This window comes from Phasianus colchicus, chromosome 8 (assembly GCF_987193195.1).
Source record: "Phasianus colchicus chromosome 8, bPhaCol1.hap1.1, whole genome shotgun sequence".
Classification (NCBI taxonomy): Eukaryota; Metazoa; Chordata; class Aves; order Galliformes; family Phasianidae; genus Phasianus; species Phasianus colchicus.
Window position 1 is genome coordinate 22,540,150 of NC_143443.1, and position 18,047 is coordinate 22,558,196.

The window sequence follows — 18,047 nt, forward strand, 5'->3', positions numbered from 1 at the left end:
TACAGCAGCATGGAATAGAGGATATCTTTGGGACAGCTGCCCCTCCAGGTACAGGCACCACTTGAATCAGTCTTCTCTTTAATTCTTGATTTGGGGTATTTTTGTAAATGCTCTGGTGCTGAAAATCATCATGATTTGGCTTTATTCTGGGGGGAGAGAGTTGTCTGGTTTATATGGGCACATTTGGGCTTTGAAAAGCTGTATAATATTGAGATCAGTGCTGTTAACTACATTATACTTGGTAATACAATAGACAAAGTGGAAGCAGGACCACATACATCTCCCACAGTCCCTTTTCCCCAGTTTCTCCAAGGAGCTCTTACAGTGCACTTCTGTTCCTAAAACCCACGATGTGCAGGAAATGTGGGCACTGCATGCGGGAGGTGGAGTGAAATGCCAGCTCCTGCCTTGGAATTACTCACTCTGACTTCATTGCCTCCAGCCTCCCACCACTTAATCAGCACTGTGGAGTCCAGGCGCTCTGATTCAGGATCATGTCTGATGCAGAGCATGTGGGAATGAAGGATGACATCAGTGCACAGGGTGACCCGCAGCCTCCACATCAGTGGAGTGCAAGAGGGATGCTTAGAAGATATGAGGTTTGAAGCTAGGAAAAGGCAAATCTAGGATGTATCTCTGGGAAATTTTCTGGTGGGACGGATCTTTCTGGGAAATGTCTCCTCTGTCCCATTGCTTCCTGACAGAGGGAAGTCCTGCTGAACCCAAGCTCTGTTGGTTATTTGAACTGAAAGTTTTAGGCAGGAACTAACATGCTGGCAGGGACATCCTGCCCATTGAGTTGGCTCCATAGTAGTCCCAGAAGATTTTTCACCCCTTCAAGAGACCTGAGGGTTTGAAAGTAGCTTCTCTGATCCTATAGAAAATAAACGCCCTACCTGAAGGCACAAAGTAGGGCTGGAGTAACCTTTGGAGAAACCCAACTCCTCTGTGCGTCAAAGGAAAAGCAGAAAGTATGTGTTTTTCTAGAATGTGTTTAAAATCTGCAGGTTCCTTCTTAATCATGTCTTGCATGTACACCGGCAGTTGTGCTGAAGACCAGACCAGCACAGGATTAGTGCTCATCCTCCGGCACTTGGACCAAGAGGGTCTGTTGGGTTTATTTTTGCCTTCTCCCAGCTGGGAGTATGGAACATGAGTTGTGCATAACTAACAAAGCTGCAGGAAGCTGGGATTTGGGTGACATCCATGGACTCTCCTCTCTGTCTAGGGTACATTGTGATCACCTGTTGCTTTTTCAGTTCTGTATTTGGGATATGGAAAACTGGGGATATGCTGAATCCTGTAGTACAAGGAGTTACCAGAAGGCAGGTTTCTTTGGTCTCCTGGAAGCTCCTGTTGTGTGTTGGAGATAACCCAGACCGTCCCTGCAGGCCTGTTCTTTGGCTCTGCCCCAGTGCTGCCTGCCTTCTGCTCTTCCCAGGGGCTGTGGGTGAGGACTGGAAGAAGGATGGCTCAGCACCAGGTTAGAAACAAAGCCTGAGGGCTTCGGTTTCTCTCAGGAGGCATGGAGCAGAGCCCAGCCTCAGCCAGGCTATGGTGTTTAGGCTGCATGCTGCCTGCTGGAACTTGCAGGAATGTGGAGGCAAGGGAAGGAGATCTGGTACCCGCTATCTGCTCTGTGGCTCTCCACAGTCTCACATGCACCTTTCCCTTCCCTGGGGATGTTGGTCTTAGGGCACAGCCTCCTCATGCCCCATTGCTCTTCTTTTTCCTTGCCTCGGAGTGGTGCACAGGGAGGCTGCGGGCTCTGCCAAAGCAGTGGAGCCGGTTTGGGCAGTGGGAGCCTACTCCTAACTGGTTACTGATTAGCTTGGGCAGCAGGTGGAGGAGGCTGGGGCTGGCGCTGATTGGGCATGAGCCTCTTCCTACCTTTGCTGGCTGGTTTCAGGAAGCGCTGCCTGCATTGCGTTGCACCTGGGAAGGAAGCGCCAGAGCAGAGAGAGAAGAGGCGTCAGCCCCGGTGTGGGTTCGGGGAGCAGGAGCAAAGGGAGCTGCATCCCAGCAGGACGATGTGCTCCTATCCTGGGACAGAACATGGCACAGAAAACCCAAGGCGGGAGTCCCGGCTCCTTAGCTGGGAATATGAAGATTGTGCTGTGAGGAGACGGGACGTCGCAGGCCTGCACAGTGAGAGTCGCTGGAATGAGAGACCCAGGGTGCAGAGGGGAACAGACAGAGGCTGGAACAGTGACAGGAGAGGGGAGGGCATCTCTGTGGATGGATGTAGCATGAACGGAGACTGTGAAGGCTTTTGGAAGACAGATAACCAGTATATGGACTACAGGAGAGCAGACAGCGTTTGGAAAGGCAAAAGCCCATTTACAGAGGACAGAAACTGTGGGGTGAATGACAGAGAGGCTGTTCAATACAGAGACTGCAATACTGAGGTGGGAGAAGAGCGGTACAGAGGGGACAGAGGACCTGAGAAGGGCAGGGAGAAGGGAAGGAGGTGCAGAGAGGGCGGAGGCCCTGGAGAGTATGGGGAAGGCAGAAGGTGGCATAAGGACAGAGGTCCTAGAGACTGTAATGGGGATGGAAGATACTGTGAGGAAAGGGAAAGGCAGTGTAGGCAGGACAGGGGATATGAGGGAAGGGGAGGGCAGTATAGAGAAGATGAAGATTATCAAATACGTAGGGAAAGAAAAAAGTGGCATAGAGAGGTTGGAGGCTCTGAGGAATTTAGAGAGCAGGAAAGGCAGTACGTAAACATCAGGGATCTGGAGAATCATGGAGATTTTGAGCAGCACAAGCAGCTGAAAGGTCGTGCCATGGACTACAGTGCTCCATCTGGAGGTCATGGAGCTCACTTGTTGACATCCTGGTCCTTAGGAGACAGCAGCACCAACGTGGGGTCAGACCCCTACTGCAGACAGTCGGGGATACAGGATGTAGGCTGCAATGGCCGTGGGGAACCAGAAGGAGCCGAGCACTCGAGGGTCCGCACAGGCCGGCCAGACTGGAGCCACATCTGGGAGCAGGATGCCAAGGAAGAAAGCAGGACAGGCTCTTCACTGCAGAGAAACAGTTTGTACAGGAGGACGGCTCCCAGCACCCTGCGGCGCTCAGAATTTGTACAGACCAGGAAGGAGAAGCAAGGTATGCAGAGAAATGCTTGGGAGGTGTCGGTGCCTTGGGCATTCCTTAACCCTGCCCTAGTGCTGAGGCAGCAGGGTCCCCCAGGAAAGCCTGGGAACGCACACAACTGTGTGGGGTTAGGCCTCTCTTTGCAAGGTGGTGGGGTCTGAGTGGAATGAGTGAAGGAGCCCTTTGCGTTGGGCAAATGTGTGTCTGAAGACCTGTTTGCAGCTCTACACTTTCTGCCAGCATCTGCCTGAGGCACCCATGCATGTTCTGCCCTTGGAGAAGGTTGGAGTGCAGAGTACAGCATGGCAGTGCAGCAGCCACCCGGGCAGCGGGGCTGCAGGCTGTGGCTGGCTATCAGCTTACAGTGAAATGTTCTCTCGAGGTATTTATTCAGCAGGCTCCAGAGGCTGCACTGTGTTGGTAGGTGGGACTTTGCTCAGTCTCGTCCTCAGGGCAAGGGAGCGGTTTTGTGGTGCCAGGATGTTCAAAGGGCAGCGGGGAAGCTAGGAGAGCCTGGGAGCAGAGCTCTGGGAGGCTCAGAATGGGGTGGGGGCTGCCTGCAGGGGCTGCATCTGGAAACAACCAGATAACTCCCAGCTGGGCGGGGGGAACTCTGCAGTGCAGCATAGTGAGAGAGCTCTTTGGTTAAAGCATCGCTGAGATAAGATTCAGATGCCCACTGCTCCAAGGAGAGACCCCTCCTGTTGTGGTGGTTCTGCATACTCATCCTCACTCTAGAATGTTTTGCATGCTGATGTGTTGCCTTTCAGCTTTCAATGCCCAACCTTTATCTGCTAAACAGGAGCTTTTTAGTTGATGTTATTTTTTTTCTGCATTAAGCTTGTTGGTGTGAGTAATTCTGTCTTGTCAGAATACCTTGGCTTTGTTAGTGATTAGTGTGCAGCATCCTTATTTGTCATCATACAAAATCGATGTTCAGTTCTCTACAGAACAGCAGTGGTTTTTCCATTTACTTTGAAAATATTATGTGGGACCAACTTTAAATACAGTCCCTGTAGAATCTCATTGGAAGTGCCCTCCTTTTTTAGATGTTGTCCACAGGCAAGTTTCAGATGCTAATTTGCAGGGTCTTCTGCTTTTCAAATGGGAAGAGACAGAACATTCACCATATAATTCTGCCTTTTTCATCAAACTTACCAAGAATTCTACTCTCTCCCCTTACTAGTGGGATTCATTGAAAGGCTTTCACTTGTCTGGAGTGGAAATAAAATTGAATTACAAAGTTGCACTTTTTTCCCCCATTTGATACTAAAACTTGAATTCTTATTTCTGCTAATCTTTTTTTATATCTTCCTTCTCATTTTTCATTTTTTAACAGTTCGTGGTGTTTATTGTCTATTGTCTGTTTTTCTATATTCATTCATGTATCTGTTTACATTTGCTGCTTTTGCTGAAGCGCAGACCCATCGCTATTGTTCTGTTCCTTGATTGTGTAACAGTGTTTGGATTATCTGCTTAAAATATCCCTTTAAAGGCCTTTCACTTTCCATTCTTTTTTTTTCTGCTGGTATTTTTTTTCATAATCATTTTTATTGATGCTCTGTTCAGCATTGGAGTGAATGGTAGAGGAGTACAGACAGGAGGCATGTGTATCCCATCTGCCTTAAGGGTAGCTGAGAGGGGGGCTCTCCCAGGAAGGTGGGCAAATCCCTCCCAGGGCTCCTCACCTGACTGCCAGCGAGCATCTTCGTGAGCCCTTTCTCTGCCAAGGCCAGGCATGTACTTTGCTGCAGTTCCACCTTCAACAGAGGGCCTCAGAGGGAACCAGTGGGTTTCAGGTGAGGCAACTTTTAGATGAGTCCTGGTAGCCGTGGAGAAGTGCCCCAGTCTGTTCCTCTTCAGCTCATCCTTAGGGTTTGGATTTCTGTCACTGGTCCCAGGGAGAAGTGAAATACTCAAGATATTTAGTCTCTTGCTTTCAGAGCAGTGGATATATTCTGTTATGGGCTTACTATCTAAATTCAGACTGAATTTTCACCCCAGCCAGATCCTGCTCCTGGCAGGGAGCTTAGCCTTTCCCTCAGATTAATTATTCCCCGCCCTAGTTTCATCCCTTCTCCTCCTGCTAGGCAGTAACCCCTCCCCTCCCAGCATCCACATACTTCAAATATTTGCAGCTGGTTTGTTTTGTCCTTAGTCACTGCTTGGCTGTGCTGAGCTGTGAGCCCAAGGCTGGACCTTCCTTGCAGGCACAAAATCAGAGGCTCGTGCTGAGTGAGGCTGCACAGGGCTTGTCCTCAGCATTTGGGCTCATTGAGCTTGGCCTGGGAGCTGGCCCTTCTTTGTTGCTTTCTGAGTCACCTTCCTTCTGAAGGAATCAGGGGCAGAGCCAGCTCCAGTTGCAGCAGCTGATGGACAGCACGGCCCTCCTTGGACTGGGTTAGCAGTGGGAGCACGGTGTGACAAGGGATGCTGGCAGGTGAGCCCCGATGAGAAGCGCGTGATGGACGTGAATCCTGTTGGGTCTGGTGTACATGGATCAACTCCCAGAGTGAAGCAGGGTAAACAGCTCTAGCTGTGTGTGCACTCACAGCTGGAGTTGCAAATACTGGCTGTTTTTGCTGATTGGAAGATTGTTGATTGAGCTTCTGAGCTGAGCAGTGTGAGCAGTGTGATTGCAGTATTAAAATCATGGGCTCCATGGGCAGGGTGAGGTGGGAGTTTGCTCCACCTCTGCACCTCGCGGCCTGTTCTCCAGCATTGGTGTTGGGCCTCCCATGTGTCAGCAACAGCAGCTCTGGTGGGAGACCAGCAATGCATGTCAAAGCAGTGCAGAATTAACGTGCCACAAAAGCACCAAAGGGAAGAGAAAAAAAGTTGTTAGAGATTTAAATGTAGGAATACAGATTGCAGAGCTCCGGCAGCAGATTCAAATGAGCAGGACTTGAGTCTCTAAGAATTGTAGTTGAGAACAGTGTGTTTGGAAGAGTATTTCTGAACGCTCTTTCGGCATCTGTGTCATGGGTAAACATGAATTGGTCACTGGATTGGAATTTGGTGGCTTCATTAGAAATACCAGTTGCATTCCTGCAAACTAACGGGGATCAGTCCAGCTGTGGTGTGTAAGGGCCTCCAGCACTGGTGGCTTGGGCAGGGAGGTAACGTCCAAACGGAGCATCTGTGGGGTGAAACGGGGATCTGTTTAAAAACCATTTATTAGGTGACCAAAAACCACATTTGTGAAAGAATGTATGTTTAGTTAAATGATGAATGAGATTCATTTATGGAGTGCTGCAATTAGACATACAGAAATGTGAAACAAGCAGGAAAAAAAGAACTGGGTGGCAGTCAACAGAAATGGTCTGAAATACAAAAGGGAGAGTTTTTAAATGTCAGGAACAGGTTGTAAGAAGTACAGATGTGGTAGAAGTGTAAAGTATTAAAAACACATTCTGTGTTTTGAGTTTGAGCTCTGAGTTTAAATAAGTGGGATAGCATTCTGAGTTTGTGGCTGGAGAAGGTTGCTGGATCAAAGCAAGGGTTATCGGAGAGCTGGCTGCAGCATCACTGTGTTTTTCAGTGTCTTGAAATATTCAGAGCAAGAAAGCCAGAGGGGAATTAATTTGAGTGTTCAGAAATCACAGGCAAAATAATGGAAACACTGACAGTGTAAGTGGGTGGATCTGGCAGACAGCTTTGCCAAATCAGGCAGGCCGCTTTGATGGCCATTATATGCTAAAAACTTGGGCAGGGAAGGTTTTCCCTTCCCTCTCCCAAAGGGGGATTTGAGACTTGCACAGGAAAGTGTCAGAGCTGGAAGTCTTGAGCTTCAGGCACTTGCCCCGGGGTGCTCTTGGACTTGCCCAGGGTTTGCTGGACAGAGTGTGTGAAGCAGCTGCATGGCCAGGGATCTCCTCTCTCTGAGCTGGAACCAGAGCAGGGCGTGAGTGCAAAGGGGAATTTCCCTGGTTGGAGCAGGGCTGAGTGCTGTGTGCTGTGCCTGGTGCCCAGCCCCACAGAGCCAGAGCTGAGCTGGGCAGCACTGAGCTGCTGGGAATGCCAACACTAAGGATCCAGGGACCTGTTTGGGGTAAGTAGGGGCTTCCCTGCAGTCACAGTCTCCTGCAGCCACCAGATGGCTGTGGCTGAGTGCACAGCAGGATTGTTTGGCAATCAGTGAAGTCTGGGACGTCTTGCATGAAGTTTCATCTGGGTCATTTTCATTTTGCATGTGGATAAATGCACAGTTCAGATATTTGGCTGTGGTAAATTTAATCTTTCCCATTTAATCTTGAATCAAATTTAATGTTTCCCAGGAGCAGGGTTTGATATTTGTGGCTCCCTTCACTCTGCAGCTCACTGATTTGTTTGTCTGCTGCACAGGCTGTTGTTGAATACAGTCCTTTTCACAACTTCCTGGGCAACCCTTTGTGCTTTGTCAGCTCGGTCAGGGCAGTATCAGCTCACACCCCACCTGCCCTGGGTTTCACTCGCCTGTTTTACATTCAAATTACCACCTTCCTGCTTCTTCCATGTTGCTCTTCCACTTGAATGTGCTTTCCTACCAAACAAATGACACTTCTTGAATGAACAAACATCTAACATAACTGACTTCCATTTCTGTTTCATTGCTCTTCGGGAGCTGCTAGCTGCAGACCCCATTATCTGAGCATTTCTTTGTCCCTTCTGTTCCTTTTTTTCCATCTTCTATCCTATTCTGCCTGCAGGCACTGTGTCTGGGGCAGCACATCCCTGTTGTGTTTGTAGAGGACCCTGCAGACAGGGCCTGGTCTGTAACTGTGGCTTTACAAATGCTGTGCAAATGCAAACAGTAAGTGTAAAATCCTGCAAAAATATTTGTACAAATATCAGAGTTGGGGGGGTCTGCCCACGACTGATAAAATCCCTGTGACACAGAGCAGCTGGGGATGTGTGGGAGTTGATGGGCATTTGTCACATCGGCCACTAGCCTAAAATCACAGGATGGGTGTGCTGCAAGCAGGTACCAGCTGTGCAAAACAGCAGTGCAGTGCAGGGAGAGCTGGGTTCATGGGTCAGAGCCTGGCTGGGACAGCTGGGGGCTGTGTGGCTGAACGTGGGGAACTGGTGCTGTGTTTCGGGCCAGAGGGCACATGCTTTCAGCAGCAGGCAGGTGGAGCAGAAAGTTGCTGGGGCCCAGGAATCCACTGGGATAAAATGTCTCTGAACCTGAATGAAAACAAGAGGGGGCTGGGCTGGCCGAGGAGCTGCAGGTGGGACAGAAAACCAGGAGGAAAGCCAGCAGCCCGGCTCTGGGACAGAGAGGATGAGGGTGTAGAGCCGCGAGAATGCCTCAAGCCTGTGGCAGGGCTCCCTGCACTGCACTGCCTGCAGCGGTTTGCCAGAGGCTGTTGCAAGGGCACGGTGGCTCCAGCCTGGGGCTGTCCCTGAGCTGTGCTGGGGAAACAGGGTTCTCCCAGGCCTGGTAACACTGCTGTCAGTGCGGGATGCACGCAGCCACCCCATGCCTCTGCCCCTGTGTGTGCTCTCACTGCCTGCCCACTGCCCACAGCTTCGCCAGGGCTCAGGCCCGGAGCCAGATACTGGTCATGCTGGTCCTGATCGCTTGCACTCCACTTTTGAGCCTCATGGCTGCCAGCAATGGCTTCCTGAGCCCCACACAGCCCTTCTGGTCGCACTCCAGCTCCAGGCTTTGCTGCCTGCAGCCCCATTGTGGGTGCCTGGAGGCCTTTTCAGCTATTCAGATGGAAATGCCCCGGAGCTAGAGAATGGAGACCCTGTTCCCAGCCCCAAGGGAGGGGACAGCAGCCATAGCCAGGGTGCAGGTGGGGAGCTCCTCTGCTAGGGGTGGGAGGGCAGTGGGTTAGGGGTTGGGTAGGAGCGGTGAGCATCAGGGTGTTGGGACCTGGGTGGACTCAGAACCTGCAGCAGGTTTTTGTGTCTGTCGGGAGCAGCAGGGAAGTGGCTGGGGAGTATTTGGATTAACACAATGAGCAGGAGGCAGCTCTGGCTCCTGGTACTCTGAGGCTTGGGGCAGAGAGGACCTGACTGCAAGTTGTCCTTGTCCTGCAGCACTCGGTACTGTGAGGCCCCAGAGCAGTGTACCGGTACTGATAATTAAGGCAGGCTGTGGGAACAGTCCTGCTGGCTCTGCTCTCTGACCATCATGTTTGGTCATCTCAGAGGTGCTACATGCCTCCTGTTCTTGCCATGCAAGAGTTGGGTCAGATGTTACTGGAGGATGCTGATCTTGCTTGTCTGTCTTGCAGAGATGACCCTCCTGTCCTCTCAGACACCACCCCTGGAGACATCCTCATCTGTCACTGAGAGCCCAGAGCACAGGATGTTGGAGAAGAGATCCAAGGTTATTGAGGAACTGCTCCAGACAGAGAGGGACTACATCCGAGACCTGGAGATGTGTGTAGAAAGGATCATGGTGCCCCTTCAGCAGGCACAGGTAGGAGTGTGGGGGAAGGCTATGAGGTGGTGCTGGTGGGGTGGAGTAAAGATACAGTCTGCTTTGTTCTTGAAGCCCACAGGGGACATTCAGCTGCTCTAGGAGCAGCAGGGTGTTTTTCACTGTTCCTTGCAGTCATAGAAATAACCCATCAATTTTGGGATTCTGCTGAGAGCAAGAAACCTAGCAGCAAGTGTCACAGATTCATTTCCTAGGTTGGGAACTGTTGTTCCTGTTTGTTTGGTTTGTGGATTAATTTCATTGCCTGGAAAAAGAAGATACAGGATCTTGGTGTGGTGTTGGATTTGATGGGAAGAAAGGGAGTGTCAGATGATCTGACACTCCCTTGGATGAAATTGCTGGGAAAGTAGAGGACACTGCGTTTGGTAGGACGCATAAGGAGTAAAAGTTTCAGTGTGCAGCAGAATGAGGGAGAGAATACAGAAGTCAATGTGCTGGGAGCATTTTGTGGTGAGTGGCTTCTGGGGAGCAAAGGACTGATTGAAGGTTGCAGGGGGACAAGGGAGAGATGCTATCGTGTCTGGTTGGGACATGCTCTCCCATCCGAGACTTCTCTCTTCTTTTTCTCCAGGTTCTGAATGTAGACTTTGAGGGTCTTTTTGGAAACATCCAAGTGGTAATTAGCTTCTCTAAGCAACTGCTGTCGACCTTGGAGGCTTCAGATTCCATTGGTATGAACTTTTCTGTTGCCTTTTCTCAGCAACTGGGATGAGATTTGCTAGTGGGGTGGCAGAACAGGGCAATTTAAATGATAGATGAGAGAGTTTCCTCCCCTTTGGTCCCTGTCAGTGCTCATCAGCCCAGCAGCAAAGCTGTGTCACTGTGCTGAGAAACACATGTTGTCTATAAACTTTCCCTGGCTCCTTCCTGAAAGCGAACCGCCCTCCTCACACCTGCACTGCCAGCTTTCACTGCTCAGCTCCAGAGCAGCTTGTGCCTTTGCTGTCCCCGTGGCTTTCACTGCCAGTGATCAGTCATCTCCTGGAAAACTAGAACATTTGAGGTGTCTCTGCTGGTCACTTCTGGAGCTCCTATGGGGCTCTTCAGCTAAGTTAAACTGTCCCCTCAAAGTTTGAGCGAACATGTCCCGGTGAGTTATCATAACAGGCTTCAGCCTCAGCAGACCTTTCATGCACCGTTCCCATTTCTTTTCCCTCCCGCCCCCACTACTCAGCCTGCAGTGACAGGGAAGCATGAAGAGTATGTGAGCATGCAGAGTGTGTCAGGGAGGCATCCACCCTGAGTGCTCTGTTAGCACTGTCCTCTCAAGCTCTGGGTGTGGTAGGGAGTCATGAGGCGTCTTGCCATGAATGCGCCATCACTGTTGGAAGCAACAGGAGTACTGGAAACACTGAAGTCCTACTTTTGCTGCTGTATGCAGGGCCGGTGTTCCTGGCACAGCGTGCAGAGCTGGAGAGCGTTTACAGGGTGTATTGCCAGAACCACGACGAGGCCATTGCACTGCTGGAAACATATGAGAAGGATGAGAAGATCCAGAAGCTACTTGTGGACCTGCTGGATAACCTCAGGTTGGAACCTCTGACTGTGGTGGCCATCAGGCTGGGTTAGAGGGTTCACTCTCCAGCATCCCTGCTGCTCTGCAGCAGTGCTCAGACAGTTCAGTTGGTGACAGAACTGGGACTGGCTATGTCACTGTAGGTGACAAGGCTCCAGGTTCAAATGAAAAGGGCTTTTGTTTCAGTGATAGCCTGCTGCCCCACAGGTCACATGTGCTGGGCCTACACCTGTAGGGCCACTGAAGTATGGAGAAGGTGGCATGTCCTGGATTGAGAGTTCCTGTTGCCCAAGTCCTTTGTCACCATGACCAGCAAAGGAACAAGCCACTTTGCCTGGCTCAGAGATTGCCATGGCTCTGGGCATGACAGGGCTGCCACGGCAGTTTCACTGCAGGAGGGGGCAAGAGTGCTGGCTGTGGGAATGCACGCCTACCACACTATTAACCTGTTGCTTTTCTTTGCTTTTTGGCACTCTGTGGGCCGTCAGGAGTCTGTACAGTGAGTGGTAAGTTCTTCCTTCTTGTTAGTCCGTGCTTATCTGTCTTGGCCTGGCTGCTCCCTTGTGACTGACCTCCTACCACCAGCTTGGTGCATGTCTGAGTGCCCCACCAGTGCTGCTTGGGCTATACAGGCAGATGGTGAGGAGAGGGGATCTTGGGCTGAAAACTGGTTTGGGAAGTCATCAGCCCCAAAGAGGCAGGAGAGCCCTGTGCTGGCTGCAGAGTTGAGCATGGTCAGTCTGCCCTACACTGCAGGTCAGGTCTGGCAGTCAGATGATGGAACAGTCTGAGGCAAGTGGAGCTTTGGTACCTTTTAGGCTGTGCCTATGTGGGATTTCACAGGGGGTGTGGTAATGGAGAGGATCCTGGCTGGGAAGGATAACCTGGTATGAGCAAGATCTGGAAACCTGGGGCTGACTGAGGTCACTAGGGGTGTGAGAGTGCTGCGGGTTTGGAGATGAGGGTGGCCTGACTTAGGAAGTACAGTAGATTTGGACATGCTGGTCCTCTGGGTGTGGTTGGGGTTGGTTCAAGGTGTCAGACTTTGCATGATAGAGTTGAACTGAAATCTGGTGCATCTTCTTTGTCCCAACTTCCCAGGGGCTGCACAAACTACATTAATCTGGGCTCATTCCTCATCAAGCCAGTACAGAGAGTGATGCGGTACCCCCTGCTGCTGATGGAACTGCTGAGTGCCACCCCTGAATCTCACCCTGACAAGGCACCACTCACAGCTGCTGTTCTTGCAGTCAAAGAAATTAATGTCAACATCAATGAGTACAAGCGCCGGAAGGACCTTGGTGAGGAGCTGGGGAGTGAGTGTGTTGACAGTGGAGTCTGTCAGCTGCACAAGCATGAAGGGAATCTGTCCCCAGTCTATTCTGATCTGAGCAGCAGTGTAGTAGAACTGCATTTAAAAAGCTACACATGAAACACAATACATAGAGGATAATGCGGTACGCATGTGACAGGAGATATTTCTTGTGATACAGTGATATGAAATGCATGCAATTGCTGAGTACTATTAGACTAGAACGAAAAAGGATAAGACAAAACAATGTCTGTTTAATGTTGAAAATTGAATTTTGAAGAATACAAGTAGGGAATCAGTCTATCAGGGTAGTCTCTGTCTTACTGAGATATGGACAATGAGTTTGAAGGTGTATCTGTAGACAGGAACAGAATTACAGAGCTGTTGGCTGGAATGGCCCAGGATGTGAGCTCTCCCTGTAGATCATGAGCTCTAGTTTTTCCATATCCTTTTTGAACTGGGGAACCCAAGCTAGACAGAGAGTCTTAACCGCAGCTTCCCTGAGACTGAACAGAGAGAAAAAATGTCATCTTACACTGGTGCTACACATAATGCGAAAAATGTGGAAAAGTTTGAACGTTGCATCCGCAAAATGTGTGACATATCCAGAGCCAAGTAGGGGAATTACAGGTGGTCCAGTGCTGGATTTTGAGTTGATATGTGATATGATACAATACAGAACAATACTAATGTGATACATGGAACACGTGGGATTACAGAGGCTTAGGGAAGAGCCAGCAAGGCAAGTGTTGATGAGGCACTGTAAGACACAGATGCTGTGCTGGTAAGTTTTCTAATTTCTACATCAATTTCTGTAGTGCTTAAGTACCGGAAAGGGGATGAGGATAGCCTCATGGAGAAGATCTCCAAGCTCAACTTCCACTCTATCATCAAGAAATCCAACCGTGTGAGCAGCCACCTCAAACATCTCACAGGCTTTGCACCCCAGGTAATGTGCATCAGCTACCAAGTGCACTTACACCCCATGATGTTTGAGGAGGTGGTGGTACATGCTGGCTCCCCATATCCCTTTCTTGATGGGTAGTTCTTATTCAGGTCAGCAAGGTAGTGAGCTTAGGGTCTGAACCACCTGCCTCTGCTTCCTGGCTTGTGGGCAAGAGGCCCCACATCTCACACTCTGGGTGGTAGCAGAGTCCTGCGTTGCCTCCCTTGAGCGTTTTTCTCTCACAGCTGAAGGATGAAGCCTTTGAGGAAACAGAGAAAAATTTCCGGATGCAGGAGCGACTGATCAAGTCCTTCATCAGGGACCTTTCGCTCTACCTGCAGCATGTTCGGGTGAGTCTTGATATGATGCCGCTTACCAGTGCTTCTGCCCTCAGCCCTGTCTGGGTATTGGCCTCTGGAGGTCTGGGCTACCCTAGAAGCTTGAGCCTGCTCTGGGAGCTCTGTTCTCCTGGGCAGCATGGTGTGCTGACTGCTTGTCCCTGGTGCAGGAGTCGGCCTGCATGAAGGCACTAGCAGCAGTCAGCATGTGGGACCTGTGCATGGAGAAGGGCAGCGGGGACCTGGACCAGTTCCAGAAAGTGAACCGACTCATCAGTGACCAGCTGTTCTCCAACTTTGTGAGTGAGCCTGTGTCCTTGTGTGTTGCCGGCACCCCCTGGGGCCCTCTCACCCATGATTGGCTGTGCAAGTGACACAGCCTGGGAGAGGTGCAAGCACCCCTACTCATCTCTTGCCTCCTGAAGCTTTGGTGGCTGTGGGTTTTGGTTGTGCCTTGAGCATATCTGTTAGATACATATTTGTCTTCAGCCATACCTTTAGAACCTTTAGGTCCTTCCTGTAGTATTTACTGTGCTGGCACGTCTGTAATGCATATTGGAAAGGACCTCTAGAGCTCTTGTGGGATGCTATTGGAATATGGACACTGTTCTGTTCTGGAGAAGTTATGTACCAGAGGGTGGGCTGCTGGTGTTTTCAGCTTGACAGAAAAGAGCACCTAATCTCATCTTCTCCCTGCATCTGTACCCACCAGAAAGAGCGGACAGAGCGGCTGGTGATTTCACCCCTGAACCAGCTGCTGAGCATGTTTGTAGGGCCCCACAAGCTGGTGCAGAAACGCTTTGACAAGCTCCTTGACTTCCACAACTGCACGGAGCGAGCAGAGAAGCTGAAGGACAAGCGAACGCTGGAGGAGCTGCAGTCAGCCCGCAACAACTATGAGGCCCTCAATGCCCAGCTGCTGGACGAGTTGCCCAAGTTCTTGTGCTTTGCCAAGGAGCTGTTTGCCAGCTGTGTGCGGGGCTATGCTGAGGCGCACTGTGACTTCGTGCGCCTGGCCCTGGAGGAGCTGAGACCTCTGCTGTCGGTGGGTTCCTGGATCACAGCCAGCACTCCAGGCTCAGTGCAGTGCTGATCTCTGCACAGGGTTTGTCTGGTGGGGCACTGGCGTGATAGGTACATTCACCAGCAGCTTTCACCTAACTGCTGTGGTCCTGCTCTGGTTCCAGTTGCTGAAGACATCTGGCCGGGAGGGGAACCTCATTGCCATCTTCCAGGAAGAGCACAGTCGAGTCCTTCAGCAGCTCCAGGCCTTCACCTTCTTTCCAGAGTCACAGGCAGTTCCCAGGAAGCCTTTTGAGAGAAAGACCGTGGAGCGTCAGTCTGCCCGGCGGCAGCCACTGGGTGCTTTGGTGAGTCACATGTGTACCCCATGTCAGGGCTCACTGGTATGCTGGAGCAACCACTCACACTTGCTTTATTCCTCTGCAGCCCAGCTACGTCTTGCAGTCAGATGACATCCGAGCAGCCCTCCTGGCCCGCTATCCCCCTGATAGTCTCTTCCAGGCAGATCGCAATTTCAATGCTGCCCAAGACCTGGATGTCTCACTGCTGGAGGGAGACATTGTGGGAGTCATCAAGAAGAAGGACCCCATGGGCAGCCAGAATCGCTGGCTCATAGACAATGGGGGTATGTAGCTGCTCTCTGCCTTTGGTGCTTGCTGCATCTCTCCTCTGGTTCTCCTGATCTTTGATGTGAGCTCCTTTTCTCTCCCTCTCTGCAGTGACCAAAGGTTTTGTGTACAGCTCCTTTCTGAAGCCCTACAACCCGCGCCGCAGCCAGTCGGATGTCTCAGTAGGCAGTCACTCTTCCAATGAGTCTGAGCATAGCAGCTCTTCTCCCCAGAGCGTCACCACACTGACCTTCAGCCCCAGCAGGGCGGCCGTGGCCTTCGCTCATAAACCCTCCCAGGACTCTGCTTCACTGGGAGAGCTGTGCCACTCTCCACAGTCCCCCTCGGAGATGGACTCTCCAAGCTCTGGTGACAGGACAGTCCCACTGGAGGCCGGAGTGGTGACATCTCCACACCGCTACAGCCGACCTGAGCCAGGCTACAGCCCCAGCCCTCGCAATGGGCACCCCACCAAAGCACATCTTAGGTCTGCATCCTTGGTGGAGGACAGAGACTCTGGGCTCGAGAGCAGCGAGTCAGAAGGCAACCAGGTGAGCCCTGAGGTAGCTGGGGCTTGGGGTGTGAGGGCTGAGACCCTCACTTGTGTAGAGGCCGAGTCATCCTCTGCAGGCATGACCAGGTAGAGAAGTATGAGGCAGAGACTTGTCTGTCTCAATGAGATTTGCATAGAACAAGGCTGTGAGTGGAGGTGAACAGATAGGGACAGCTCTGGCAGAGACTGGGCTGGGTCTGCTGCTCTTTGGGTACACAAGCCAAAACTCAGCACCGAGTCTTGGTTTTCAGCAAATCTCAGTGCTCAACCTGTGCCATGTAGCACATGCTGAGTGCCTGTCCGACTGACACCTCCCTTTGCCCAGCAGGTCTATTACGCTCTCTACACCTTCAAAGGCCGAAACACGAATGAGCTGAGTGTGTCAGCTAACCAGAGACTCAGGATCCTGCAGTTTGAAGACATCACTGGCAATCAGGAGTGGTGGCTGGCCGAGGCACACGGCAAGCAGGGCTATGTGCCCTCCAGCTACATCCGGAAAACGGAATACACGTGAGGTTGGGGGGGCAGGAGGCCCCACTCTGTGCCTTGTGCCTACCAGGACTGCCGGGGGCCCATTGCCTCCACTGCTTGCCCCAAGGGGATGAGGCTGTGTATGAGGAAAGAAGAAAAGTGGGCTGGCAGAGCAGGCACTTTGCTTAAGGGCAGGGGCCAGCTGCTGTCACCCTGTGCTGTTTCATCCTCCAGCTAGGAGCAGAGTGGGGCTGTGATCCAAGGGGGAATGGCTAGACCAATGCTGAGGAGCTACTGTGGATTTAAATTGTGGAGGACTGTTGCTGAGGCCATCCTTAGCCACACAGTGTTAAAAGCAGCCTAGAGCCTTGTGAACATGTTGTCTGTGCCTTAGCAGCAGCAGGTCCTGCCTTGTTTGTGCAGGACCCCAGATTGGGGATATCTGTTCTGGCCAGAGGAAGCTGCTCTGAGGATTGCTGTGAGTGGTTCAGCTCCACAGTGAACCCAGCCTCCAGGAGCACCCATGGAGTACTGTGTCCATGTGCTTGGTCTCCTGGAGCTGAGCTGGGGTGCCTCTAAGCTCTATTGCTAGCAGCAGCCATTAGGCACTTCCCTCCTGGACCAGCTTAGGTTCTGAACACCATCTTGCCATGTCTCCATACTGTGTCCAGGACCCCGTCTTGGCTCCTCTGGAGCAAGACAAAAGGCAAAGCACTGGCTGTCCTGCAGCCTCATTTCTGCGGGCTCTGACCAGGAGTGCCTTACCTGTGCATGCTGCAGAGCACTGGAGATGGTGCTTATGTTCTGGGAGGGATGCTGTGCCCTTTGCAGGGGTGGTCTTATGTGGTCTTATGTGCTGCTGCCATGACCTGAAGGAAGGAAGCTCCTTTCTCCTTTGGGCAGTGTTTGTATCCCCTGTACTGCTGCTCCATAAATAAAGGTTTGCCCTTGTACATAGGAAGAACCTGTGCAAGTGTTGGGGTAGAGATGGGGAATGCTTGGTGTGTGCCTGGTTTGGTGTGTGAGGAGGCTGAGGGCAAAGCTCACAGTCTTCATGTGGATCCTGTAGGGCCTTTTATGTTTTGGTGGTGTCCTCATGAAGATCATGGAATCGTAGAATGGTTTGAATTAGAAGGGAGCTTTAAGATCATCTAGTTCCAACCTCTCTGCTATAGGCAGGAATACCTCCCTCTAAACCAAGATAGATTGCACTGCCCTCTCTGGCTGCTGTGTTACATGACACAGCTGGGTTGTGGGTGGTTTGCATCCTTCCTGCCACCAGCTACTGGGAAGGGTTTTGCTATACTCTGTCCATGCAGGTACGTAGCATGCACACAGTCTCCATCAGTGCTGCAGCTCTTGGCATGATGCCCAAGATCAAAGGGTCAAGTGTTTGTCAGTGATAACCAGTATGTATTATGTGTGTGGTATGTGTGTACATGTTGGTGTATCGTGCATATGTGCCCACACTTCTGTGCTTATGTGGCATGCCCCAGTAACTCTGTACAGCCTCAGCGACTGCCTTGTTCATTTGCATTGCAGTCAAGGGCAGCTGCAGCCACTGAGAAGGTTCCTCCACGTCCACTCCCACAGTTCATGGCTGGGGCAGAGGCATGGGTCCATCTGTACCACTTGATTTGGACCTCCCCCAACGTTTATTTGCATAACCTCTGTACCACCTTCCTCCAAATGACGGTCAGGCTTAAAGCTGAACTGAGGCTTATTTAGCATACCTT

General features: G+C 51.3%; 1 protein-coding gene across 11 annotated transcripts in view; it reads left to right on the forward strand.

Annotated features, from left to right (window-relative positions):
• The window catches only part of DNMBP (dynamin binding protein), a 30,245-nt gene extending 12,325 nt beyond the window's left edge, over window positions 1-17,920 (forward strand). For 7 of the 11 annotated variants that reach the window (XM_090145308.1, XM_090145310.1, XM_090145312.1 and 4 more), the window contains 14 exons: window positions 2,851-3,117; window positions 9,336-9,523; window positions 10,116-10,215; window positions 10,926-11,073; window positions 11,549-11,566; window positions 12,162-12,361; window positions 13,191-13,321; window positions 13,564-13,668; window positions 13,827-13,955; window positions 14,369-14,701; window positions 14,844-15,026; window positions 15,106-15,304; window positions 15,399-15,838; window positions 16,169-17,919. In XM_090145308.1, the coding sequence (XP_090001434.1) occupies window positions 2,851-3,117; window positions 9,336-9,523; window positions 10,116-10,215; window positions 10,926-11,073; window positions 11,549-11,566; window positions 12,162-12,361; window positions 13,191-13,321; window positions 13,564-13,668; window positions 13,827-13,955; window positions 14,369-14,701; window positions 14,844-15,026; window positions 15,106-15,304; window positions 15,399-15,838; window positions 16,169-16,354 (2,627 nt within the window). In that variant the 3' untranslated portion in view covers window positions 16,355-17,919. Of the gene's footprint in view, window positions 1-24; window positions 2,149-2,850; window positions 3,118-4,668; window positions 5,546-9,335; window positions 9,524-10,115; window positions 10,216-10,925; window positions 11,074-11,548; window positions 11,567-12,161; window positions 12,362-13,190; window positions 13,322-13,563; window positions 13,669-13,826; window positions 13,956-14,368; window positions 14,702-14,843; window positions 15,027-15,105; window positions 15,305-15,398; window positions 15,839-16,168 lie in introns of those variants that run through there. The other 4 variants (XM_090145313.1, XM_031597695.2, XM_090145305.1 and 1 more) reach the window with 4 other exon arrangements.
• Window positions 17,921-18,047: the final 127 nt, after the last annotated feature.